Source organism: Trifolium pratense, linkage group LG4, assembly GCF_020283565.1.
Source record: "Trifolium pratense cultivar HEN17-A07 linkage group LG4, ARS_RC_1.1, whole genome shotgun sequence".
Classification (NCBI taxonomy): Eukaryota; Viridiplantae; Streptophyta; class Magnoliopsida; order Fabales; family Fabaceae; genus Trifolium; species Trifolium pratense.
In genome coordinates, this window is record NC_060062.1 from 25,983,466 (window position 1) to 26,010,860 (window position 27,395).

Consider the following 27,395-nt stretch of genomic DNA (forward strand, 5'->3'; position numbering starts at 1 on the left):
CATGAGTTAACTCTAAATGTTTGGTCTAGTGGTAAAAAGACATGTCTTGAATTCGAGAGGTCCTGGGTTCGAGCCCTGCTAGTATCTTTGTAAGCGTTCTTTGAGCCTAAAATCCTCTCTGTCTTGGACTGGGACATCATCCCCTCACCCTAAATTTCCCTTATCATCTAAAAAAGAAACTTTCATTGATTTAAATTATCCTTCTATGACACTGTCAACACCTTTCTTCAAGTACTTTTAATTTGTTTTTATGAAAGAGTGATAAAATCAATTGCATATTTATATACCACACACGAAACATTGGGAGAAAAAAATGCTAAACGAATCATCACGAGAGCCAATGTAAAAGCAATGTAGAACCATCACGAGAATATAATATTATAATAATATTATTTTATTAAAATTTGGTGAAAAAGACAAAAATAACCCTAATTTAAATAGTATGTGTCAAAAAAAGGGTAGAAAGGGAATTTTACATTATCTTTTTTTTTTTTTGTGAATTTACATTATCTATTTTTATTAGATTTATTATGGGTCTGTTTGTTATAGATTAAAAAAATTGTAATTTTTTTTATGTAAAATAATTTAGGATTAGTTTTTAAAAATTTTATAAAAAAGTAATTTTATTTTGTGTTTGTTTTTTATAGTAAGAATGACTAAATTAATCTTTAATTTGTTTAGATATAATGTAAAAGAGATTTTTTTATTATAAAATATGTTTCACCCTTTATTTTATTTTCTTGGTTTATGATGTTGACAATGAGGATCTAACCTAGAATTTTATGCATACAATTCAAACCCTTCACCACTATACCAAACTTAGTGGCTTTAAGTTTCACCCTTTAACATTTATTTTTCCTCATCTAAAAAAAATCTATTATTTGAAAAGCTACTCTTAACAGCTTATCGTTTTTATCTGTTTTTTGATTATTTTTAAAATTCTATTTTTTTTAAAAAAAATTTAAAAAATCTATAACAAACAATGCAAAATATTCAAAAGTGATTATTTTTATTAAAAAAATTAATTTTTTTTTTAAAATAAGCTATAACAAAATACGATTTTTTTTAAGATTTTATTTAATCTATAACAATATATAAAAAGGATAGGTGAGTTTGGGATGAACTTTTCAATATACCTATTTTACCCTTGACTTAGTTTCACAACTTCCATTAACTAATCAATTTAAAAAATAAATTCAAATCATAAAAATGTGAATAAGTGGCAAATGGATTGTCTATATATGAATGATTACCAACTTAATACTACATCTATACTATATAAAAAATAATAGAAATATTTTTAGTGTCGATTTTTCATAATATCAACAATATCCTTATTTTTTTAGCAATAAAAATATTTTATTAACAAATTCATCATATCATAAAACATTTTTTTGGACATAAGTTAGACACAGGCAGGCGCGTGAACGCGCCTGTCTGGCCCGCTAATAAATTTAATAAATCCAATCATATTCTGACACATAACTCATCCAATCACATAAATGTATTTATAAAGCCGAAAAATAATAAAATGTGATTGGACCAAAACCTTAAAATGACGTGCATAATTTTTTTCTGATGTAATAATAATAAAAAAAGTTTGCAAGAGAAAGAAGTGTACGCAATACACACATAATAATAACAAAGGTTTATTCACTGAACTGAAAAAACCCAATTCTCATTTCTTTCAATTGGGTCAAGTGAAGTCTTAGCGAACAATTCCAAAAAATGGCATCCAAAGGACAGAAAAAAGCCAATCTTTTAGATCACCATTCTATCAAGCACATTCTTGATGAATCTGTTTCTGAGGTTTGTTAAACCCTAACCATTTCGATCTTGTTGATTTTTGATGATTTTTTTTATTGTTTTGTGTTTGATTGAGTTTTATGATTACTAATTGGGATTGAATTGGTTTGAATTTTGGATTTTAGGTTGTAACGGGTCGTGGGTATGTTGAAGATGTGAGATTGAGCAATGTGAGGTTGTTGATTGGGTCTGTTATCATTGTTATTGCTCTCTTCGCTCAGTTTTATAAGAAGAAGTTTCCTGAGAATAGGGATTTTCTTCTTGCTTGCATCGCCTTATATCCTTTTTATTGTGTTTTTATTTATTTATTGTGCTTTTTTAATTTTTTAAAAAGTTTGCTTGATGTTATTGTATTATTGTTTATTTTAGAGAGGGGAAAATTGGGTTGTTTTTGTTATGATTTTTTTTGGATTGGGATATTTGGATGAATAAACATCTAAAGTTAAGGTTATTTCAAAATTGGAACTTTTTTGTTTTGTGCGTAGCTATGAAGCGCAAACACTATTCGGATTAGACGTGTCATAGTGTCGGACACGCGTTGACGACAGACATGACACATGATTATACTGAATTATGTCAATTTTTCTAATTATTATCGGTGTCGACGTGTCAGTGTCGTGGCCGTGCTTCATAGGTTTGTAGAGGTGTGTGTGTGTGTGCGCGCGTGTTTAAAAGTAGCGTAAAGGGTTTTAAATAAAGGTTTGTGATCACGAATTGGCCTCCGGCTTAATAATTTTTTATGTTGCCGAAACCGTAACTCTAATGGGACTGTTGTTGAGGACTGTTGGCCACATTTCACCGCAAAGATTGTGATCCGACTGCAACTGTTACCCACGTGACCGTTATTTAGAACCCTGGTCGTAGTGTGTGTGTGTGTGTGTGTGTGCGCGCGCGCGAATTCGAAATGAGCAATCCACAATTAACTCTTTAAAATAGGGTGGGATTTGGGAATTGTTTTAGTTGAAAGTTGTTGAGGTTCTTGGCTAAATGAATTTGATGCTTAATGTGAAGACGGAAATGGGATTGCCTGTGTTTATAAGTTTTACTCATTGTTGTTTGGTCGATCCTTGACTCTCTCGTACATATGTAATCTTCAATGGATTGTTGCAGCTGATCATATACACTAAGGAGAAGAACGCCATTCTGTTTACTTATCCTCCAGCTGTAAGTTTCTGTTTACTTGGCTAAGGCACCTCCCTTTAATTATAAATTTTATTTAAATATGGAGAGTAAGGGTGTGTTTGGTAACACAAATAAGCTAGCTTATAGCTTATTATATGAGCTTATAAGCTTGTTTCAAAAAATTAGAGGTGTTTGGTAACAAGCTTTTTGTACTAGCTTATAGCTTTTTTTCAGATGCTATTTCAAGTAGCATTTGAGCTTATAGCTTATAACTTTTTACACTTTATTCCATTTTTACCCTTTAATTTAATAACTACCCACTCTAAAAAATAAACTACCCACTATCAATTATGTAATTTTATATTTAATAACCACTTTAAAAGCTAATTTTACCAAACACTTTAATTTCAATAAGCTAGCTTTTCAGCTATCAGCTATAAGCTAGCTTTTTAGCTATCAGCTAGCTTACCAGCTATCAGCTAACTTATAGCTTATTTTTACCAAACAGACCCTAAATGCTTTGTTTGACTTGCATTGCTTTGGTGACCTGTCTTTCTAAGTCTCTTAAATTTGAGGCTCCGTGTACCTCCCTCAAGGGGTGGGTAACTAATAGATATCATTCCATTCTGCTGATGTTGAATGCGAAAATCGTAGAGTACCTTTGAAACACGTAATCTATACCACTCCGCATAATGTTTAATGTGTGGTGTTTTATGAGCCATTGACTTCAATTAGTTAAAGGTTATAGAGTATATATATTTTAGATGTATATTCAAATTTGATAATAAAACAATGTCTAGATGTTTTCTAGCCCCTGTTTTGTGCACTGATTATATTATTGTTTCACCTGGCAATTTTAATCCACTTCCAGTTGTGTCTGTTAAAGAGAGGGTATACATTTGTCTTATTGTTTCTTTTGGTCTTTTGTGCCATAGTAAGGCGCCTAAAGATAGTAAGATACATACAAATACAATAATTTGAACATATCTGTTTCAGCTCAATAGCCATGATAGCTGAAACTATTCTTTGTTTATTAAGCGAGTATTCGAGTAATGTGTATTTGATATTTAGTGTTATGAAATAGTTGTGTTTTAACATTTTATGATGTATGGGTAAAATGTAATTTGGTATCAGTGTATCATTTCTCTCTATCCTTTTGTTGAATTTCAATTTATGTTGATAAAAGTTGCAACAGGATTATTCTTTACATCCTTGGGTTAAACAAGGCAAACAAACTAATTATGCAAACCATGGCATGTCTTTAGGTTGGAAATTTGACCATGATAGATGCTTTATCTTTGTTATTCTGACTTTCATTAATTTTCTTATGGAATTTGAGTTAACCCAAATTGCTAAAATTCTTTATGGTTTTAGTTGCTTTGAATCTTAATTTGGATGTTGCTTCCTTTTCCAATAGTGAATTAAAGAGGGTAATTCATGACATCTGTTTGATTAGTTTCACATGTAATGATGCAAACTGTTTACTTTAGACTGTAGATATTTCATGTGTGTATCTTTGTAGTGGCTTCCTGTGACAGAATATGCTATTTTCATTTATCTAAATATATTTAGGTTTGTCGTTGAACTGCGTCTTCATCAAGTAATGTGTTATTCTCTCAGCAGAAGTTTAAGACATACATAAATTATGAGTATCATGTATTCCAACTTAGTTTTTATTTCTTTATTTCAGGGTTCCTTTACCAGTACCGGTTTGGTAGTTTCCTCCAAATTACCCAGATTTTCTGACTTGTACACGCTTACCGTAGAAAGCGCAGATCCAAAATCAATTTCTGCAAATGAACCAGTACATCTTACCAAAAGCGTTACCGAGTGGTATTTCTCTCTTTCCTTGCATCCCTTAAATGAATGTTCATACATTGACACGGGACATATATGAATCAGTATTCATGTGTGCACTGTTTTATGGTAATCAAAATTCATCAACCTGTTTTTGTTTGGATTGCAGGTTCACTAAGGATGGAGTCTTAGTTGAGGGCCTCTTCTGGAAGGATGTTGAAGCTCTGATTGCTCAATACACGAAAGAACCAAAGAAGAGCAAGTGATATGGAGACATGAACTTGGTTCTGCAAAGAGCTTTTTTGAGGACAAACATGTATTTGGATGTGGTTTACATTTTTCTATACATTTTCAACATTTAGAACGAAAGTGAGTAAATCAAGCTTTCAGTAACTTTAGAACACAGTTAATTCCTATTTTTCATCCGTTTACATTACAGAAAAAGGTTCCTAAAACCATTTGATGGTTATCTTTATCTATATTATATTAGTTCTAGACTTTGCTTGGTAGAAAAAGAAATTTAATTAGAGAAAGGAATAGTTTGGTCTCTCCCTTCCTCGGACGATATCTTAGGGGGAACAAACCCTAATCCTGAAGGTTTTGATGGGTGTTTAGTTTAACACCTCTCATGTTGGGTAATATAGGATCTCCACTTGAGGTGTCTAATCTTGTGCTGGGAATCCACTTTCAATATAAGGTTCCATTAGAGTACGTCACTTTTGCATTGGAGGGATATCCATCCATGGATTTTACCCTGGCTAGTTCTTGCCATGGTTTTGAACATCACCCTCTAGATTACATCTCCAATCTCTCTCACCCTCCTCTTCCTCCCACAGCATTCTCAAACAAACTTGAATCCCAAATTAGGGTATGGGCCATAAATGTACTATGATCTAAATTGATGACTTTAATTTGGAGGTTCCAACCTCAGATACAAAATTTTGAAAATATTGCCTCCAACAAATAGAATCACCTTGAGGCATATTAGGAAGATGAGTGCTAGGAACTTGCAATAGGAAAGTTGTTGGCAATAATAGTAGGAACTTGCAATTGACCGACCATTGGAGAGAAAATCAGCAATAGTAGACAAGTAAATTAGTAGCACTCGCAACAAGTTCATTATGCCATCTGTTTGTTCAAAAGTTTGATCTCCTTGCCATTACCAATCTGCCAAATAAACGTCATCTTTAATAATCCCAAAGAAATTTTTAATGTTAGGCCATATCTAGTATCTACTACTTGCAAGAAAGACACTAAACTACTCATGCTATCATTGTGACAATAGAAAAACACAAGACAATTGCAACACACCATCAAGCATATGAATAAAACGCAAATCAGCCAACTAGCACCAGTACTTCTTCCCAAAGCCATCACACCAGTTCCAAAGCTAAACATGCAAATTTCAACCACCAAGATTTAAACTAAAACCATAACTCTCTCCATGTTTTCATAGATTAAGGGCTCCCACTTTGACAACACTGCGATAAAACACTCCAACACCAACATGTCCACCACTTGAGAACTTAGCACTACTGTCAAAACTAAAGAATAATCCAACAATGAGAGATAACATGACTTTTACGTAGTTACTATTCAAGACTTATTTGAAAATCTTAAAAGTACTAAGAACATCTCCAATAAAGGTATCTAAGAGAGTTTCATAGACTAATGATACGATACCTTAATTTTTTTATCATTGGAGTTCCATGATATGGCACAGAGGGTATCAAAATTGATGATACTGATACCTTAAATAAGGTACTGTATCATCAATTTAATGTTATTAATATTTTTATTTTTGGTATATAAATCCAATTTAATAGCTTTCATATATGTCAAAACATTACAGTTTGTCATTAATGTATGATACTCAAAAAGTGGTATCACCGTTGAAGTAAAATATGTATGAGTTGCATAAATATTACATGACATTGTAGGGACCACTTGTTATTAATGTATGATACACAAAGTGATATCACCATTGGAGATGCTTTGATGATTATATACTACAGTTGTAAATTTTGCATAAAAGTTGAATATGTCAAGTATTTTGGGCCAAAATTTTATGTTATTTAGGTCATTTATTTTGAGATGGAGAAAGTATTTAAAAAGAATTTTGCATTAAATATGTTTTTAGTCCTTATAGTTTTTCAGAATTTTCATTTTAGTCTCTGAAGATTTTTTTCACACTTTTTAGTCCCTGAAGTTCTTTCCGTCATTGTTTTTAGTCATTACTTTTCATTCAACTCGTGTATACTTTCACATTTTTGAATGAGTTTTTGTATTCATGTTTACAATATTACAAGAACATCTCCGATAAAAATTTAGAATTTTTTAACAAAAAATGAATTATTTATGAATTTTTATGTGCAAAAAACTAAAAAAAAAATCATATTTAATTAAACTTTTGTTAAAAAAATTTAAAATTTTGTAACAGAGATTCATATAATATACTAAACATGCCCGTAGAAAAAAAATGAAATTTTAAAATGGTATGAACGAGTTGAATGAAAAGTAATTGACGGAAAAAACCTCAGGGACTACAAAGTGTGGAAAAAAAAATTCATGGACTAAAATGAAAATTCTGGGAAACTATAGGGATCAAAAATATATTTACCCCAAATTTTTTTATATCACCAGCCTAAGAGTGTGTGAATCTTCTCTTGGCAAAATGTTGCTAATATTTTCTTTTATCTTCGTAGTCAAGTTCGTTTATAATCTGGCGTAACGGCCTCCCCCCTTTAGCAAAAAAATGTTCTTTTCTAAAATGAATAGTTAACTCATTATTATTTATACAAATTACATGCGTTATACCATTTTAACTTCGTAAAAAGTTTAAAAGTAAATTTAAAAATGTTTATATATTATTTCCAATTAAAAGATCAATTGCATAAAAATTAACTTATATTCATAACGTCAAATTAAATTATATTCATAATGGTGACTTTATTAGTTAGTTGACCCCAAATATTATTCGTAATTGTTGAGTTCAATTGATATATTTGTTCAATGTGGCAAAAAAAAAGATATATTTGTTCATTATTTAATTGGTTTTTTTTTTTAAGAAATTATTTAATTGGTTTTGTTAAATTCATTGTTTGTTAATTGTTATAAAACCTTTCACCGTTTGTTATATTTTCTTATTTAATTTAATTATTGTTCGGTTATTATTGATATTTATGTTCTCTTAATTAAAAGAATATAAGAAAAATATCATAAGTTTTGTAACTAAATTAAGTCTATTATTATATATATATATTTGAAGTGTTCGAACCGGTCCTTGCATATTTCATGTAATGTCTCTGTCAACTGAAATAAATTAACCAGATCATATATTTAAATTTATTTACATAGAATAAGAGACTATAACATGTTTGTTACAATGGGAAAAATCAACTCCAGGCTGAGTACATACCAATGTAGATGCCACTTTCATTATTGGTTCAGGACGACCTCGGTGGGCATGTGTTTTAGTGATAGTAGTCGTCAATTCATGTCTGGTATAAAACAATGGCAACAATATGTGATTTCAACTTTAAAGAGAGAGATTAGCATGAAAAAAACTATATATAAAAGATTGGATCGAGTTCATTTTGAAAGTGATTCGAAGTTGTCGGTTGATACTATTCACATAAAGTGTAAAGGTGATTTGGGGTTTATTTCAATATTCATTATATTGTTATTTTAATGTCATCTTTTCTAAACTTGAATGTTAAGTTTGTTAGGAGACAAGTGAATTCAGTTGCTCCAACTTTTACTAAGGCGAACAATTCTTATGCTAATTTTCATATATTTGATATTATTACTTTATGTATTGAACATTTAATAGTTAATGAGATGTGTTAAATTTGTTCGATTAAAAAAAAGAAAGTAAGTGAAGTATTTTTAGAGGTGTCACATCGACACAATTATCGTTTACGAAAAATTCAAATTTGAAATAGATGCATAAACAAGTTGATCTGAAATGAAGTATATTTAATTGAGTTTTAAAATGAATTTACTGAGTTGTTTAATAAGTTTAATGGGCGTACAGTGTCATCCTGATCAATTAATAATTACTCTCTCCTCGTCATTTTTAAAATTTATTGAATAATTAATATATTTGATCTATAATATTTATCACCTAACTCATATGTCACATCGTTAAAAATATGTCAAATTATAGTTTTGAATACAAAAATCGGATGATGAAAAAGATAAAATTGAATTATTTTAAAATGAAAATTAAATTTTTAGTTAAAAGAAAAAATAAAAATTAATTTCATGAATAATTTTGACGTACTAAATTCATGAATAATTGAAAACAGAAAAATCAAAACAATAATAATTAATGGAAAATGCTAAACAGTGCCCCCGGGCACTAGTTAAGGATATAAATATGGAAATTTCATCTCGTAAATTGTGCATTCAATGCTTTAATATGTAAAAAGTTATTCTCTCTCATCATTAACTTTTTCATTTGTTTCTTTTTTTAGTATGCTTAACTAGTGCCCCGGGGGCACTGTTTAGCATGACCCATAATTAATTAATCGGAGAACCTAGTTCACCTAATTCTCATTTTCCTTCTTTTCTAATATCAACCAAAAAAATGCAGCCTGAAAATTTTCTCAGGGTGGGTCCCATTAATCAGTACCACTGTCGTTAGTCGTTACACAACGCTGTCGTTTTCAATTCTACTCAACTAGACAAAGGTCGGCCATAGCATTGCTTCCGATGTGGCACATCCTAATCTTCACATCAAGGACCCACTTAAATCTGACGTGGCATAAAGACCCCACCAACCACTGCCTCTGGAACTCAAATTACCCCAAAACTTATCCTATAATTTTTTCACATCCGCCACGTCATCCTGATTCTCCTACTATTTATAGAACAACTCCATCATTTTATCTGTGTTGTTTCTGGCATTTCTTACTACCACACCTGTTTCAGATATTTTTTCTCTCTCTAAAACCGTTTTCTCTCTCTAAAACCCTTCACAACGCAATCTTCATCTCGTTTCAATTCTCGTTTCAATTTGTGATTCCTCGATAACGATTCAACGCATTTGATTCCGATTTTGAAACCAAAGCTAAGGTTACGGATTTGACTGATTATCTTCCGATTAGATTTTTGGATAATTGTTTTGATTTGATTTGATTTGACATGGCGAATCGTAGAGAACGAGATTTGATTCATAGAGACGGTGTAGATCCATTGGACGGTGAGGATTTCAATTTTGACGATTCTTCGTCTGTTGAATCGTACGCTGGTAGTGGTAGTGGTGGTGGTTCCGTTGCGAGTAGTTCTTCGCCGGGAGATGATGACGGCGGTGGTTTGAGGAGTGAGGTTGGACTGACGGAGCGGTTGACAGATATTATCGTCGATGAAAGCGATGGCGATCTGTTGATTCAGCAAACTAATTGCGAAGAGAGGTTGTTGCAGTGGCTGCAAGCTCTTGATATGCAAGTTATTGGAGCGTGTCGTGCTGATGAGAGGTTGAAACCGTTGTTGAAGATGAATACTGTTTCTGGCGTTTCTGAAGATCCTTTGTTGACTCAATTAATTCAGGTTAGCTTCATCTTGAGGCTTTGGTTTGATGAATTCTTCGGTGTGATGGTTGTGATAAAGTGTGTTCGTGTTCTGTGCAGCATTTTGAGCCATCGGAGGTTGGTATGTTAGCTAGATGCTTCTGCTTGCCTCTTGTTACCATCCGCGTTGGGAAGATCAGCAAGGAAGGAACTCGCTTATGTCCTACTGCTAATAGGTAATAATGTCATTTGAAAACTGTGTCGATATTCACAAAATGCTTTTCCCTTTGAAGGGGACAAATCTTTTGATTCAACTATAAAATTTTACTAATATTATGGCCATTGTTTAGAAAATTATTTATATCATGCATTCTATAGGATTGAACATCGGTTACTAGTTACTATTAGCATAATGAAATATTGACATTAGTATATTCATTGTATGCTTGATTAATTCTTATATCATTAAAGGCAATTTAAAAAATTTACCATCTCACATGCCTTAATATAAATGTAAATAAATATAGTTAGTAACTGATATGCGAGATGGTAATGAGCGGAAATTGTGAGGGGTGTCTACTGGTTGGTCAAACCTTCAGCCAAATAGGTAGTGGTGACCCTTTTATGGCATGCCACACGACAGATGCTAGCTCTATTCTTGGTAGGAAACCAAGTATAGGACTAAAGCATCCTATCTATGGTAGTAGCTGTTGCCGCAAGTTATAACAGGATATCAATCCTTTTTGGTATCTTTTGTTGTGGAAAAGCAAAGAGGGGTGACTTTTGGAAGAAGACGTTGTCTGATGATGATCTTGAGGTTGGGAGGGAAGTCAGGGAGAGAACCAAGGCTTATGGATAGCCCGGGAATACTCCTTCCCCAGACTTCCCCTCTGCTACTTAGTAAAAACCTCTGCTAGTGAGGAGAGAACTATACACTTAATTTTTCTCAAATACAGTCAGTTTTTTTTTACTATGTATTTCCTGCTAGATTAAGACAACACATGGGATGGGGTGAGCTTAGAGTAGAATAAGGCTCCATCTTTTACTCTCAACTCATACATGTAGTTTATTGACTACACCCCTTGAGAGTGTGAGTGTATGTATACTATAATTCGAATACATTCTCCTTCATAAGTTTCCTATATGTGCTTCTGCATTTCTTTTGTGGATTGTTGAAACATCAGAATTTTGCGGCAATTTTTTCCGTTTTCCCACTATTATTCCTTGGCAACCCTTTTTCTGAGCTAAGGTATGATCTGTTCATATGAAAGAACAAAGTTCACTGAAATAAGTCCATCGATGTTCAGATTATATATAATTCCTCAGCCACCTGCACTCAGGGCCAAGCAATGGGCCAGTGCTGGGGTTCAGTTGTGGACCGTCTGGTTCTGTGAGAGAAAAATAGTCAGAAGTAGGCCTAGATTTGGGCAAACTGCAATCCTTATTTTGTAGATCTAGAGTTTTATAACAACTAGGTTTAATGAGCTTATTTACACTAAATCCATCGGCTGCAGCCATTAATTAATATACTTCTACATTTTTATCTGCAATTTTTTTTTTATGGATTCCTTTTAAGTTTTAGAAGTTAAGATTCAATGATGTTTTCCTTGTAGACTATTCCTTAACACTGAATTTAATCGACATGCGCATACTTTTATTTATGGCTATCTGGCTAATTCATAACTCTACTTGATTTATCTACTTGTTATTGCCAATGTCTTGTGCATTTTGTTTTGCTACGTTTCTGTTTTGAAGATTGAAGTAGCATTTATCTGTCTGCTATATGCCAACTAAGATATCTATTATGTTGCAACTTAGCTTTCCATTTCTTCCTACTGACTGTCTGCAGCACAATGTGAAAATCCTTTTGTGGTTGGATGCTTTTTTATTTTTCTTTACTCATTGTGATATAATCTTATTGAAATATGTAGTTTTTTTTTTCCTTAAAATAATCCTTAGCTGGAGTCTGTAGTTTAGTTCATTGATGGTAATATGTTCTTTCTTCCAAGTAAAAATGTCTTTTGACTTGTAGGTAACGGGACGTATTCTATTATGATCTCTGAAATAAGAGGAAGTAAAGGTAGTTTCATGAACCTATATTATATACATTGCTACTGTTCGGAATTTTAGATCACTTCACTATAGGTTTGACACTTTGTATGGGGTGAAATAACTAATTGACTAGGTTAGTAGTTTATATGCAAATTAGTGTTATGTCATGTATTTGAATATTTGTATATACTGTGATTTTTTGTGTACTCAATATTCCATGTATTCTGTGCCCTTCCTGTGTATATGATATTCCATGTTATACGTTTAAATTGAGATGCTGAACATGTTATTTTGGTGAACTCCTTTCCTCCCTAAATTTTGCATCAATATGATTGCTTAAACAAAGATTGTCTGTATTATCCAGATTTGATATGGATTTTGTTTGGTGTTTGATTCTATTTTTTTAATGTTCTAAACTAAATTTGAAAAAATATTTAGTAGAAAGTGGTTAGGATTATGTCTTCTATGAGGGTGATTTTCTGTATTTACTATGGTGAAAAGGGTTCAATTTGTCGGTCAGAAAGGTTGACCAGTTTCTTTTAATGTGACTGTATTTCTATCTTAAACTAAAATTTACCTTCTGGTCACTGACTATGATTTTTCAGTCGGAAGCAAATGGCTTTGTGCCCTAAACTTTTGTGTTTAGTATTTTATTACAAATTAGAAATGCCTGCGCCTTAAAGATACAATGATTTTCAACTTATAGGAACTTCATACCTTGTTTTGAGCATTCTTATTGGAAGGAAAATAGTGTTGGCAAATTAATTTTAACAAATTCATTTGGTTAATATACCTGATTTAGCTTACATATCAGAAAACACTTTTGTTGAGAGGAAATATTATTGCTACATTTTTATTTTAGTTTTTATTTGTGACTTAAAACTTACATGGTTAATTAGAAGATGTTTTTTAATAAAAAAATTTGCGGGCTAAGGTTTTGGACTTTGAAGGCTCTGCATCACAATTTTGTTGCCTAATTTTACTTTTTTTTTTCCTTGTTAGTTATCTTCTTAATTATTGTATATATATAACATCTCGACTTTTCTTGTTCACAGGGGTAACTTGACACTTGTTCTACTTCCAAGTTCTGATCTTCGTCTCTCATTCATTGGGGATGATGGTAAGACAGAGAGATTATTCACTCTTTCTAGCACATTCCAATGCTCTTCTGTCGTGGTTCAGGGAATCCCAACTGACAGCTCTGGCCGATCCTTCCATGTTACTACTCCTGATGACAGAACTTTTTTCTTCTGGTGCTCTGAAAAGTCTAAGCTGCTAGGAGTTGAATTACTTGCAAAGGTAATCTTTGGTATTCTCAGCTTTTAATTAGTGCATGCTATTAGATACAAAATTAGTTTGCATTCTTCCCATTTTCTCATTATTTTTTATAATGTTTCGATTCCAATAACTCAGATGGAGGATTTACTAAAGAGGAAACCATCAATTGCTGAACTGAGTGGCATTAGCAAGTCGCGGCTTGATTGTTTTGCTACTCAACTTCGTGCTTTTCTTGTGGGGTCCACGGGGGGAGGTAGTCATGACAGTTCAGCTTGTGCTTCAATGTCTGCAAATTCCACGGCATTCGGTGATGTTCCAATTGAAAACTCACACTCCTCATCATCAAAATTTCCTCGATCTCGACATATTGTACAGACAACAAAGGGAGATTCAATGCTTTACCAGAGCATTCTTAGTCCAAGGTCAAGTTCTTTTAAAGAGGTTCCCCCAAGAAACCTGTCTTCCCATAGGATTGCTGCTAGGGAGAAGATTAAGCGCCGTGGTGACAACCAGCAGCAAGCAGCTGACAACTTGGATTTATCATCAACTTCTGATCATGGCAAAGCTTCAGACGTAACAAAAACTCTTCCTTTCTCTCCAAATTTTATGGGATCAGCAGGGATGTTTAATGTTCCGTCAAGCCTTGGACCAGGCGGGGAAGTCACCCCTGTGGTGTCTCCTCTTTTTTCTCCCTACTATTGTTGGTGTCCACCTGGGATTTCTTCTACCTTTCCATCCATTGCAGCACTACCACAATCTCCTGTGTCATTTGCTGGATCACAGCCACTTGCCTCGGGTGCCTCTCTACTACCCAACACTCTTGCAGCTAGCCTATTCCAACCAATACAGCCTCTCAATCTTGGTTCCTCAATGGACTTTCCTCCATTTTTCCCTGAACCATTAGTCAGAATGTCGTTACCAACTTCTCAACAGATTCCCACTTTCACACCCCTAATGTGTGATCCAATTGTTCATGTCCCAATAATTGATGTCTGTTCTTCGGGGCAGGGCTATCTTGTGAGTGCTGGACCTGCAATGTCAACTAGTATTCCACCGCTGCATCCAAATCTTGTGAACCCACTGATCTCTGAATCCGATGCAGTGGTGAAAGGTGCAAGGGAAACTCTAAGGTTGCTGATTGGTGGCTCAAGCCAGGGTAACCAACAGGTTATGATCGACCCTTTCCCAGCAATTTTAACCAATCTGAATGAAAACCAAAACAATGTCCTTGTTGCTGGCAGCCGCGGTCTTTACACTGGAACCAGAGATATAAATGTTATTGCAAACAGCATTGCTGCAATGGGATTAGTATCATTATCTGGAGCATCCAATGGAGACAATGAAAGTGATTCAGAGGTATGTGGCGGCAACTACGGTATTTTGGAAGCAATAAAGAAATCCAATGACGCAGGTGGTGCCTTTTCGGATGAGGGCGGACCCTTTTCTAAGTAGTTATAGCCCGGAATGCAATTGTGTTTTTCCATTTGTTGATCTTTCTCTCGTGTCCAGAAAATGTAGATATGTGCTGTAGCCCTTTTAAATGGAATTAGTGTAAGTATCACGATTCCTGATGCAAAATTTGCCTTTATTCATCCTAAATTCATTAGAAATCCTTTTTAGTCAAGTTTAATTGAGGACTTGCTTAAAATTGCAAAGAGTAGTTGCTTTGATCAGCTAATGGAATTTTAGTGTGACTTTCATGATTCTTGAGCTGTGATGCCTTTATTTATCTTTAGTTGCGGCTTTACCACTTGATATTTGAGAATTAATAACTTGCTCAAGTTCAAAATTAGACTAAAATCATGAAGTTGCTTTCTAACTAACTGTCTGTCTATCCCTTGCACCATAGTCAATAATCACGAGTCTTCATTTTTCCATCAAAGTTGCTGTCATTAACTAAATACAAATAAAATTGAAAATCAGACCTAAAGATTGTGATGTTTGGTGTTGGAAGACTGCAACAAAACTTGAAGATGTGGAACATGGTGATGGTGTTGTATAAATAGGCTTTGAGTTTGCTCCATTTACTATTCATCTATTTGTTCTCTGTTTAGGAGAGAGATATGTATAAGTGAAGATTAATGAGATCTATTTTTAATGAGTTCTACTAATCTTCACTTATATTTATTTCTTTCCTGAGCAGTGATCCCATGCAAAATGTGCCTTTATTAGAAGTCATGCGCCTTCACTATTTTACCAAACAGATGAAAATGGACAAATTGCTGAATTGCTGAATTTTCTTCGGGGTGTTTTGAAAACATGAACTATACACTCACATCAAAGATGAAAATGGACAATTTGCTGAAAATTTTCACAATGTTTTGAAAACTTTAACATGAATTATACATTTGCATAAAAAATATAAATCATTCAACGATATTTTGTAAAATAAAATGTTTCCAATTAATCTTATGCACTATAAAAAAGAATTTTTTTTTAAAAATAATTTGGCAGCTTTTTAGCTCATAAACATAATTTTCGCACATTTTTCTGCTTTCATTTGCTAATGGAGGTTCATGAAGTTCGTATGGTCTTTTATGTTTGTAAATTGTCTATATTCATAGAAAAAATTATGTTTCATGATAGTAAACAACGCTGGAAAAGTTTATGCAAGGTTATTATTTTTTTTTAAGCAAAAGGAACTCATTGCATTTCATTATTTATAATAGAAAATATACAATTAGGGGGATAATAATAATGAACAATGAGGCTAGATTGAGATTAAGACACTCTAGCAAGGTTATGAGCGGTTCTATTTGCTTGCCTCCGAGTAAAAACTATGTTGTAACTAGCATTTGTGTTAAGTAGGGACCTACAAGATGATAACAAAGTTCCTAACTCATTCTCTTACATATAATTATTAAGCAAAGCGTGCACCACTTGTTGACAATTGCTTTCGAATATTACCCTATCATAACCATTTGATATGGCTAGAGTGAGAGCTTACTTCAAGGTTGTAGCTTCGCATTCAACTGCGGTAACTTCAAAAAGGAAATGTCATAGTATATTTGACAAAATGGTTGCCTTACTAGTTACTAGCACTCTCATATTCTTTTTTTTTTCCCCAAAGATAAAGAGGGCTTGCACCAAAAAAATAAGATTAAAGCGCAATAAACACATCCCATGTCCATTAAACTCCTATGATTAACCAAAGCATCTACACAAAAATTTGCTTCGCAATAAAAATGATGCATTACTATTCATTAAAAAAAACTTAGGTTGAGAAATTAAATTGTCTGAATCTTTTTCCGCTTTCAGTGTTAGGTCTACACAAATCATGCTCAAATTTTGACCCGGCAGAAATCATTTCGACTCGGTTTGCTTTGGTTAAAGGATCCATAACCATATACTGAGGGTAATTTCTCATCCCCCTCCCACCGTCCCTCCTTTTTTCACGCGAAAAATTTCTTGAAACGTTTATCAAATTTTTTTAGTGTAATTTCAACTAAAATTTACACGAAAAAAATTTTGGGAAACGTTTTCAGAAGTTTTTTGAGTAAGAAAAGAAATGAGAATATTCCTATATTGAGATTGATAAGCCCAAAATCAGTGTAGGCCTAAGAGTGACAAGATCCCACATCCGACATTAATGAGCCACGGCTCGGGAAACCACCCATTAACTCGGGAGTGGTAAATCCAACATTAATGAGCCACGGCTCGGGAAACCACCCATTAACTCGGGAGTGGTAAGTAAAACAAAAAATTGCCCTTACCCGAGATCGTGAGAGGGAAGAGGAAAACGGTTAAATGTCTTCTTTTAGTTTCTTTAACTTATTTATATTTTAAAAATAATTGTTAAAATTATTAGGGTGGGAATTTAATTCCACAACTTCTTATTTTTTCAATTCGAATATCTAAGCTTGTCACCCCTAAATGATGGTTGATGAACCTAATCATATTTCTACTGCAATACTACATTTTTCTCTCATATGCATTCATCTCACAAAAACTATTGTCCATTTGATCAATCGAATTATCATCTAAAAAAGAAGTATTATAAGAGATATTTTACAATAAACGAATCTTAAAAGCTAACTATAATTTGTGTGATTGTGTTTGTTCTTTATATTCAAAAAAGACAAACAATAATAGAGAATAAGAAAACAAAACTCTTAGCCAAATTTATTAATGTAATTATTATATATGAGATGGACTTTTCTCAAATACAAAATAACTTTTAAACATTAGAATAAGGAGGAGGACGACAACATGGACCCCTTTTACAAACAAGTTTTAAACAACCTGGCACTTGTTTAATTTCGCAACAAGGGGGTACTGTAGCTTTGACATTGCCAACTATAGTACATGCTGAAATAAGAACAAGTAACATTACAAACTTAAATAACATCTTCAATTGAGTTTTCATTGAAAAGCAAAGTTGATATTTTGCGATGAGTAATGTGTTAGAACAAGGAGTATATATTTATAGGGAATGAAAGAATCCTCTAAAATATTATCCTCTTTCCGATCTTTTTGTTAAAATAATAATTTATATTTTAGATTCATGAAATAATTGATGATCAAAAGCATTAGGATATTTTTTTACCAAAAACATTAGGACATTAATGATGGTCAAACTTCGACTTTTTTTTATCATATAGAATATTTTTTTTATATGTTGACTGAATTTTAATACATCATTTATTTTATAACTATTTTAATACATCTTTACTCATTTTGATAACTATTTTAGTACTTCATTCGTCCTAAAATATAAATATAAATAAATCAAACAAACTTGATGTATTTGGTTCAAAATTTAAACCGAATATATTCACTTTTATTGTCCAATCATTGCTTATATTTTGGGACAGTGGATTATATCATTACTTCTTACTTTACTTTGTTATATGCTTGAATTTATTATGATGTAGAAAAAAATTGGTGGTGGTGGTGTTGAATTTTCGGTTAAACTGAGTAGAAAAAAATATTATAGATAAGAATTTCAATTTAATAATAGTGCAAAAAAAATATCAATTTAAAAAAGTTAAGAAATTGATAATGAAATCATGTTGGGCTAATGGTGGATTTTGTAAAATTGCTGTTGTATGATTATGCCCAATTGACAATCAATAGTCGTGTTAAATATGTTTGGATCTCATCATCAAAAGCTAGCTCAAAGGGTGAGGTTGCCCTCACATATTTATACAATTCACATCTCGAGAACCTAAGCAATGTGAGACTTCAAACAATCTCAAACAACACAACAACACATTCAACACCCACCCTCACGCCTAGCGTGATCCTGGGTCAAATGCCCACATTGCAGTCCTTAACCTGGCTCTAATACCAAATAGAGGATGACAATCAAAGAAGAGAAACCAACATGCCAACAAAGAAAGATCAACCAAAGAAGAGACATGGAGAGAGAAGAACCAAATCAATCCGGAAGAGTAACCAAATAGAACAATCAAACATACTACTGCATCAGAAAAATATCAAAACCAACAAAATATGCCTTTATTCATCCTAAATTCATTAGAAATCCTTTTTAGTCAAGTTTAATTGAGGACTTGCTTAAAATTGCAAAGAGTAGTTGCTTTGATCAGCTAATCGAATTTTAGTGCGACTTTCATGATTCTTGAGCTGTGATTCCTTTATTTATCTTTAGTTGCGGCTTTACCACTTGATATTTGAGAATTAATAACTTGCTCAAGTTCAAAATTAGACTAAAATCATGAAGTTGCTTTCTAACTAACTGTCTACCCCTTCCACCATAGTCAATAATCATGAGTCTTCATTTTTCCATCAAAGTTGCTGTCATTAACTAAATACAAATAAAATTGAAAATTAGACCTAAAAATTGTGTTGCATTACTCATTATAAATCATGTAAGACTAACCACTCACATTTGAATTTCTCCCTCAAGTGTGTCTCTCTCATCATATACTTGCAATGTCATTACAACAAATATAATATGCACCACTTGATTACACTAATGTGTGCAACAATTTTTTTTTGACAATAACAAAATGATATTCATTCATTCAAATTGATAGATTACATCAAATACAATCACATAATCAACATCGCTAAAAACATAAATGATGAATCTGCAAACAAAACTCACAACATCCGAGTTAATAGCATACAACGGCAAAATGCCTACAACAAATAATATGATAAAGTTAAAGTCACTGAAGTATCCGTGCCTCCGGATCTGCAACGTTGAAGCCCAAATCATTGGTTGAATCTGTAATTGACTGAAGCCGATCTTTTCAATAGAAATCAAATGAACACCGCAACAATACGGGACAACAAAAACGTCGCACAAGACGACGAACAACACAACGTCGCACTCAGACGGCGAAATCGCAAAAAAGAAAACACAAAAGAAAAACTTGATCAATGTGAAGATCACTTATTTAAATAAAAAAGAAAAGGAAAAACAATTATGAGGGGTGATTTTGGGTCAAAAATTGACCCTAAAACCACCCCTCCTTAGTAGATCAAGAGAAAAAAAAAACTAGGTTAAGGTGGGGGCGGCGGCTATGAAGAAAAAAAGAGAATCAACAAGATATCTTGACACCATATTTTCTTGCAAAACCTTAACACGTTTAAAGTATATTTCATCCTATTATATTATATATTTAACATTTAATTAGTTCATAATAATCGATGTAGAACTAACTTTTTTTTTTGAAAATGATGTAGAACTAACTACTTATACTTAATTGCGTCAAAAAACTACTTATACTTAAACCAAACACGACTTACATGTTATTCGTGGGCATAATTTCCACTTTAGTCCATTTTTTTTTTATATTTCAAAAAAGGTATAACACATTTTTATATTCTTTGAAATTCAACACTGATATAATGTTACTTCATGAAATTCCTTACCCTAGTTACACAATGGATCTCTCATCCCCATCCAATATACATATAGAAAAACAAAAGAAAAATTTCCACTCAAAGTGCAAACAAAATATATATTACACGATAAACATGAAATTTTATTTTGATTGATGTAGCTCAATGCATTACTATCTACATTGAGAATCATGACATCCACATTCCCTTATTGCAACACAATGTTTTCTCTTTAGGCCCCCATGGTTCTTTTTCCCCCTGAATTTTACTTTTTTGCCCTTCAATAAAAATTTCGGTTGCTACGAACTGAATTTTTTTTGCCTTGAAAAAAAATTCGGTTTCTGTTAACCAAATTTTCCCTGAATTTGAACTAGTAAAAACTTCGGTTTCTGCGAACGCAAGGACAAAATTGGAATATTTTGGGGTATAAAAGATACATGAGAGACCTAGAAAGAAAACATCTTGCAACACACCTCACAAGTTAACCTAGGTGTGTAAAAAAATTTCTCGTCCGGCCCAATCCGGAATACCCGGCCCAGTGATAACCAAAGCGGGCGGTTCTTTCTTTGCGGGTTGGCGGGTCTAAGTATTATTCACAGCCGCTCGCTCTCCTATTCTTGTGTTTGGTTTCAATTCTAGCAAGCACCACTAGACTAGACGCGCGTTTTCCTTGTTTCTACCTTGAAAAGTGAAAAACATTCATGTTTGGCTTTCTCATCCAAAATCAATTCTGATTGAAGCCACTATTATTCCTAGCTTCTGTGGTAAACTGAATCCACGGGGGAAAGGCGCACTTGCATAACTGCATCCAGATTACAAACCACGGGGGAAGACAAAAAGATGAAAGGTCAGATATACTAAATACTTGTTTTTTTTTTCTTGCTTTCTTTTAGGTAAAATATTAGGTGATCTTGAATTAGATCATGCTTTCAGAAAATATATTTTCTCCTCTTGTGGGAGTTGTTTTTCGTAGATTGTTGATAAAGCTCATTGTTAGGATACATGGGAGAGGGACAGTTAAAGAAGCCATTAATCAGCTAGACAGGATATCATATGTATAAATAGGAGAAATAAGGGTAGAAGAAAATCGTGTTATGAGAATTTATAAAGTTAACATTAACTCAAATTGTCCATTTCTTTTCATATGTTATAATCAATTTTCTGTTGTCGTATGCTTAACACATGGTGTTTAGAGGGCCAACTATAGGTGGTGAGTCCAAAGGATGTGTGTTAAACACATTTAGCTATTTATTCGAACAAGGGACACTAAGCCTTGAAGAAGGGCCGGGGAATGCTCCGGGTCGAACCCTGAGTAGGAGGGTGAGAGTTCAGTAGGACTCTTAGAATGGGTTGGGATAAACCTCTTTGATGAGGAGTAGCCGAGTTAGTACACGTATAGGTCCGAGAACTACATCTGGTTTGATGTCAAGTCCATGTCCAGGTGCAGGGCTTGTCTATGTAGGCCGTAACTCTTTCTGTGGATAAAACATAAACAGCATTGCTATATCTCGCGACACACTTTGTCCCGAAAAGTTCACGAACCGCACACTTAATGTATATTAGGCAATGAAATTGACTTATTAGCAGAAATCACGGCAGGATGTGAATCAACAGTATAAAAAACATTGTTTTTATATTTTTATTCCTTGTTAAATTAAATAAAAATTTGGGCAAATACTAGTAAGTAGTAAGTAACCGCTTCACTTTGCCGTCACACCGCATGGCCCCAAAACCTCTTTCTAAGTGCTCTTCTCTTGCAAAAATTTCTTCTCATGCGTACCAGTAAGTGAGCCACCAAGTCAAAATCCAAAATAGGAGCTCAAAAGAAAAACCAATATGATATCCAATTGGTAAATATTCAAGCAAAATTGTGACCTATTGTGAGCTTCATAATTCAACGGAAGCTTCTGCAACCAAACACAATTCCATCACAGCTTGTACTGGGTCTGGCTGCCTTACTGAGTCAAACTCGGCGGTGCCAACACAAATCATTGGAAAATTTATGCTAGCAAACCCTCTCACTGATACTACCATCATGAACCAAAAGTGATTTCAAAGAGTTCTAATGCTTTTAAGTTTTCACATAATAGAATTTCCAAACCCAATCTATTATAAAAATCTTCATTTTCAAAACCCCACTTTATATATTCACCTCTGAGAAAAATTATGGAAGAAAAAGGGACAAGATATGGCAATTATTTGAGAGAGATTAATTTTGGAAGGAGAACAAGGCAAAGTTGCAAAGAGAAGAAGATTAAGTGTTGTCACTCGAGCGGAAGATGAAAAGAGACCAGAAAGAGAGATAATTAAATTATTAATTAAACTTAATTAAATAAAAAGGTGCCACATCATTCTTGATTGCTTCGTGAGATACTGTTCGCTATATTAATCATTTCCCAACATGAAATTCCATATGGAATAAAATGTCACAATTTTTTTAGTTGGGATCTCTTATTTCATTCTTAGCTTTAAGTTTGTTTGTCTTTTACAAGTTCTCTAAATGTTTAAACTCTTATTTCTGCCAATCTGGCTTGGAACTGGAAGCAGCCGTAGAAAAGGAAAGCAAAAAGTCTAAGAAAAGACAAGCAACCTCTGATCCTGATCTTCCAACCACAACTGAGAAGGTGGATTTCGGTAAGGATTATAATAATATTTTAAATTGTTTGTTAGCATGAGCTATCCATCTTCTTTGGTTAGGTTATCTGTGTTTTGGATTCCATGTTCTTGGTCTTTTGCTCCCATTGAAATTAAGATTACTGTTTTACTGCCAACTGTTTGTTATCTAGAATTTTGAAAAGTGCCTATACTATTGGTTTATGTATGTTTTGCATGTCAAAACTTTTTGTTGGGAACCCGAAATTCCGCAACTTACAGAATATAGAAGAAATGGATTAAAATGCACAAATACTGGAAAATAGTGTATTATTTCTGAAAATGAAAGGTAAAATGCAAAAGGATGAATATCCTAATGCCCACAGAGTACAGAGGCAAGATGCCAACTGTCCATAACAAACTACAATCTTCCATAATCCCACACTTACACCACCTCACTAAATTTACTATTAACTATTAAGGCATAACAAACTTGCCAACCGAGCATCTCAACCCACTCTTTATATACCATATAACCTCACCATACTCTTTATTACATAATTGTCCCGTTTCCTAATCCCCTCACACACGGCTCTCTATCACTTTTCAACTCACAATAGTTATTTTAGGCTATAGAATTTTGAGTGCTATTAAGATTAAAAGAAAAAATTTATATGCTAAGGTCTAAGAAAATTTATTTTCCATAAACTCATGATTAGCTTTAATAAGATAATTTGTTTATGAAAATTGTTTGCAATTTGCATGTTGATTTATGTTAAACTATATGCTTTGCTTTGGTATTATGAGTAGTCTTACCATCTGTTATTTTTTTTGAATAGTAATCAAACCCTTGACATCCTCACTCCACTTTATTTATCTTTTGAATGTTAATTATTGGTGATTGGTGAAGTACTATTGATGAGTAACTTTGGCGCTGGCATTGAATGTAGATCAATGTGAGGCTGCAGAAGGAGTCCTTGATGATGATCCAAGTGAGCCAACAATGGGAGAGAAACTTGCCGGTCTCAATTTACTGGATGAAAACAAATCCAAGAGTGAAAAAGAGCAAGAATCTTTGGTTTCATTGAAGCCTCCAAGTGCAGACAGTGTACATATTTTGCTTAAGCAAGCATTAAATGCTGATGACCGCGCCCTTCTGTTGGATTGCTTGTATACTCAAGATGAGAAGGTTATCTTTTTTTCTCTCCTGCGTACCGAACTGTTTTTATATTTGAATGCTAAATGACCACTTTCTCAGTCTCTTATATGTGATGTAACTCCTTTTGCAGGTTATTATAAAGTCAGTTGCGCAGTTGAACCCATCCAATGTCCTCAAACTTCTTAATTCTCTTATTTCCATTATTGAATCTAGGTAATACATTATAACAATAATTGGATAGATTTAACTTATTTGGTATGCCTGTTTGTGTTCTTATTGAAGCATTTAACTTATTTGATAGATTTATTCCATGAGTGGCCACATCTGGATCTTCAATTTTTTTTTTTTCTCTTTCTTGTATGGGTGGGGAAAGGGGGATAAAAAAAATGGCAGTCCAGTGACTTTGGTAGAGAAAGCATGAGCAAAGAGATGATGCTCTTTGTTAACAACCGGGAAATTGGGTGGTCAATTTTTTTTTGTTCTTGAAGTATTATTATCAACACTTAAAATGATATCATATTAACATAGACAATATCCATATGCAGTAACTTTAGCAGCAATCAAATAGATAATCGTAAATTCGTAATTATGCCTTCTATGTACTGTATCAAAACCACACTACCATTAAAATAACTTTTAAACTTGTGTATTTTGCATCGACTGCAAATGACTTATATATACAAGTTATTCTTTCTTTCTTTCTTTTATAGGTGTGCAATTTTGGTTATGGATGAATTGTATATATATAATGTTTTACTCATTGTAGGGGTGCAATTTTGTCATGTGCTCTTCCATGGCTGAAGTGTCTGCTTCTACAGCATGCAAGTGGAATAATGTCCCAGGAATCTTCTTTAAAAGTTTTGAACTCTTTGTATCAAGTGAGTGCTGCATGATAACTCTACTCGATTAACATTTAATTTGTCAATTGCTCTACCTATGTCTTTTAAACTACTAATCATACGCATTTAATTTGATTCAATTGTTCGATAAATTGGAGCTACAAAATCCCCTCAAAAGTTTGTAGTAGACTCGACATGCTTATGAAACGACAGTTTAACTATTGATCATGTATTCACCAACCAACTAATAATTCTTTCCTTTTTGATAAATTTTTTTGTGCAGTTGATCGAGTCTAGAGTCTCCACCTTTAAGTCTGTCTTCCAAATCTCAAGTTTCTTAGACATCCTATACACTGGGGTAAGCTTCTTTCTGCTGTCTACAAATAGTTAACTTGAAGTTCATGATCAACTCATGTTTATGGTGCATGGTTTCTTTCTTTTGAACAGGTTCTTGATGAGGAGGTAGACGAAGTTGAAACAGTACCAATTATCTATGTGGACACAGATGACAGTGAGGCAGAATCGGAGGATGTCATGGAAACTTACAAAGATAGCAAAGATGGTGAACTATCGGATGAAGGATTTGATAATCTTAGTGACATTGACGGTAGTGATGGTATGATGGAAGATTAATGATGTCATGTAAACATTTTTTTGGTTCTTTTCAAAACTTGTCATAACAAGATTAAGTCCCAGCAATAGCAGTTGATAACACTTGAGTTGAGTTGCTAGAGAATGTTAGTAATGTATTCTCTGTAATATCTTGGAAACACCATATACATTTGCTTTCCCACAAAGCATAACAATTTTGAGAATTTGATATTAGTGATTGATATGAGAAAATAGGGTTAATTGCATGTTGGAGGATTGGTTGAGTGAAAACATGATCATGGAATTCATTTTGCTTTTTATTATTTATTTATTTATTATGATATTATCTGTTGAGTTGACGAGAACATTTGACTTTTTCTTGTAAGTATTTTCCTGAACCATTAGTCAGAATGTCGTTACCAACATCTCAACAGATCCCCACTTTCACACCCCTAATGTGTGATCCAATTGTTCATGTCCCAATAATTGATGTCTGTTCTTCGGGGCAGGGCTATCTCGTGAGTGCTGGACCTGCAATGTCAACTAGTATTCCACCGCTGCATCCAAATCTTGTGAACCCACTGATCTCTGAATCGGATGCAGTGGTGAAAGGTGCAAGGGAAACTCTAAGGTTGCTGATTGGTGGCTCAAGCCAGGGTAACCAACAGGTTATGTTAGACCCTTTCCCAGCAATTTTAACCAATCTGAATGAAAACCAAAACAATGTCCTTGTTGCTGGCAGCCGCGGTCTTTACACTGGAACCAGAGATATAAATGTTATTGCAAACAGCATTGCTGCAATGGGATTAGTATCATTATCTGGAGCATCCAATGGAGACAATGAAAGTGATTCAGAGGTATGTGGCGGCAACTACGGTATTTTGGAAGCAATAAAGAAATCCAATGATGCAGGTGGTGCCTTTTCGGATGAGGGCGGACCCTCTTTAGATTCTAAGTAGTTACAGCCTGGAATGCAATTGTGTTTTTCCATTTGTTGATCTTTCTCTCGTGTCCAGAAAATGTAGATATGTGCTGTAGCCCTTTTAAATGGAATTAGTGTAAGTAGCACGATTCCTGAGTAGTGATCCCATGCAAAATATGCCTTTATTCATCCTAAATTCATTAGAAATCCTTTTTAGTCAAGTTTAATTGAGGACTTGCTTAAAATTGCAAAGAGTAGTTGCTTTGATCAGCTAATCGAATTTTAGTGCGACTTTCATGATTCTTGAGCTGTGATGCCTTTATTTATCTTTAGTTGCGGCTTTACCACTTGATATTTGAGAATTAATAACTTTTCAAGTTCAAAATTAGACTAAAATCATGAAGTTGCTTTCTTGCTAACTGTCTACCCCTTCAACCATAGTCAATAATCACGAGTCTTCATTTTTCCATCAAAGTTGCTGTCATTAACTAAATACAAATAAAATTGAAAATCAGACCTAACGATTGTGATGTTTGGTGTTGGAAGACTGCAACAAAACTTGAAGATGTGGAACATGGTGATGGTGTTGTATAAATAGGGTTTGAGTTTGCTCCATTTACTATTCATCTATTTGTTCTCTGTTTAGGAGAGAGATAGATAAAAGTGAAGATTAATGAGATCTATTTTTAATGAGTTCCACTAATTTTCACTTATGTTTATTTCTTTCCTGAGCAGTGATCCCATGCAAAATGTGCCTTTATTAGAAATCATGCGCCTTCACTATTTTATGCCAAACAGATGAAAATGGACAAATTGCCGAATTTTCTTCAGGATGTTTTGAAAACATGAACTATACACTCACATCAAAGATGAAAATGGACAAATTGCTGAAATTTTTCACAATGTTTTGA

At 33.5% G+C, this 27,395-nt stretch overlaps 3 protein-coding genes across 4 annotated transcripts; all 3 read left to right on the forward strand.

The window, feature by feature from the left end:
- Positions 1-1,612: 1,612 nt before the first annotated feature.
- On the forward strand, positions 1,613-5,194 carry LOC123881558 (probable signal peptidase complex subunit 2). The gene is made up of 5 exons (XM_045930271.1): positions 1,613-1,809; positions 1,932-2,083; positions 2,889-2,970; positions 4,619-4,761; positions 4,895-5,194. The coding sequence occupies exons 1-5, from the start codon at positions 1,729-1,731 to the stop codon at positions 4,989-4,991; spliced, it is 555 nt and encodes a 184-aa protein (XP_045786227.1). The 5' UTR covers positions 1,613-1,728; the 3' UTR covers positions 4,992-5,194.
- Positions 5,195-9,620: 4,426 nt separating this feature from the next.
- On the forward strand, positions 9,621-26,636 carry LOC123920523. 2 transcript variants are annotated; one of them, XM_045972785.1, is made up of 5 exons: positions 9,621-10,278; positions 10,359-10,474; positions 13,346-13,589; positions 13,704-14,524; positions 26,020-26,636. In XM_045972785.1, exons 1-5 carry the CDS (start codon positions 9,874-9,876, stop codon positions 26,519-26,521), a joined length of 2,088 nt encoding a protein of 695 aa, XP_045828741.1. In that variant the 5' UTR covers positions 9,621-9,873; the 3' UTR covers positions 26,522-26,636. The 2 variants fall into 2 exon arrangements, with proteins under 2 accessions (XP_045828741.1, XP_045828742.1); XM_045972786.1 differs by lacking the exon at positions 26,020-26,636 and having other exon boundaries at positions 13,704-15,325.
- Positions 20,990-25,882, forward strand: LOC123920524 (WD repeat-containing protein 43-like). The gene is made up of 7 exons (XM_045972787.1): positions 20,990-21,228; positions 22,929-23,015; positions 23,924-24,162; positions 24,263-24,345; positions 24,899-25,010; positions 25,255-25,329; positions 25,419-25,882. Exons 1-7 carry the CDS (start codon positions 21,222-21,224, stop codon positions 25,602-25,604), a joined length of 789 nt encoding a protein of 262 aa, XP_045828743.1. The 5' UTR covers positions 20,990-21,221; the 3' UTR covers positions 25,605-25,882.
- Positions 26,637-27,395: the final 759 nt, after the last annotated feature.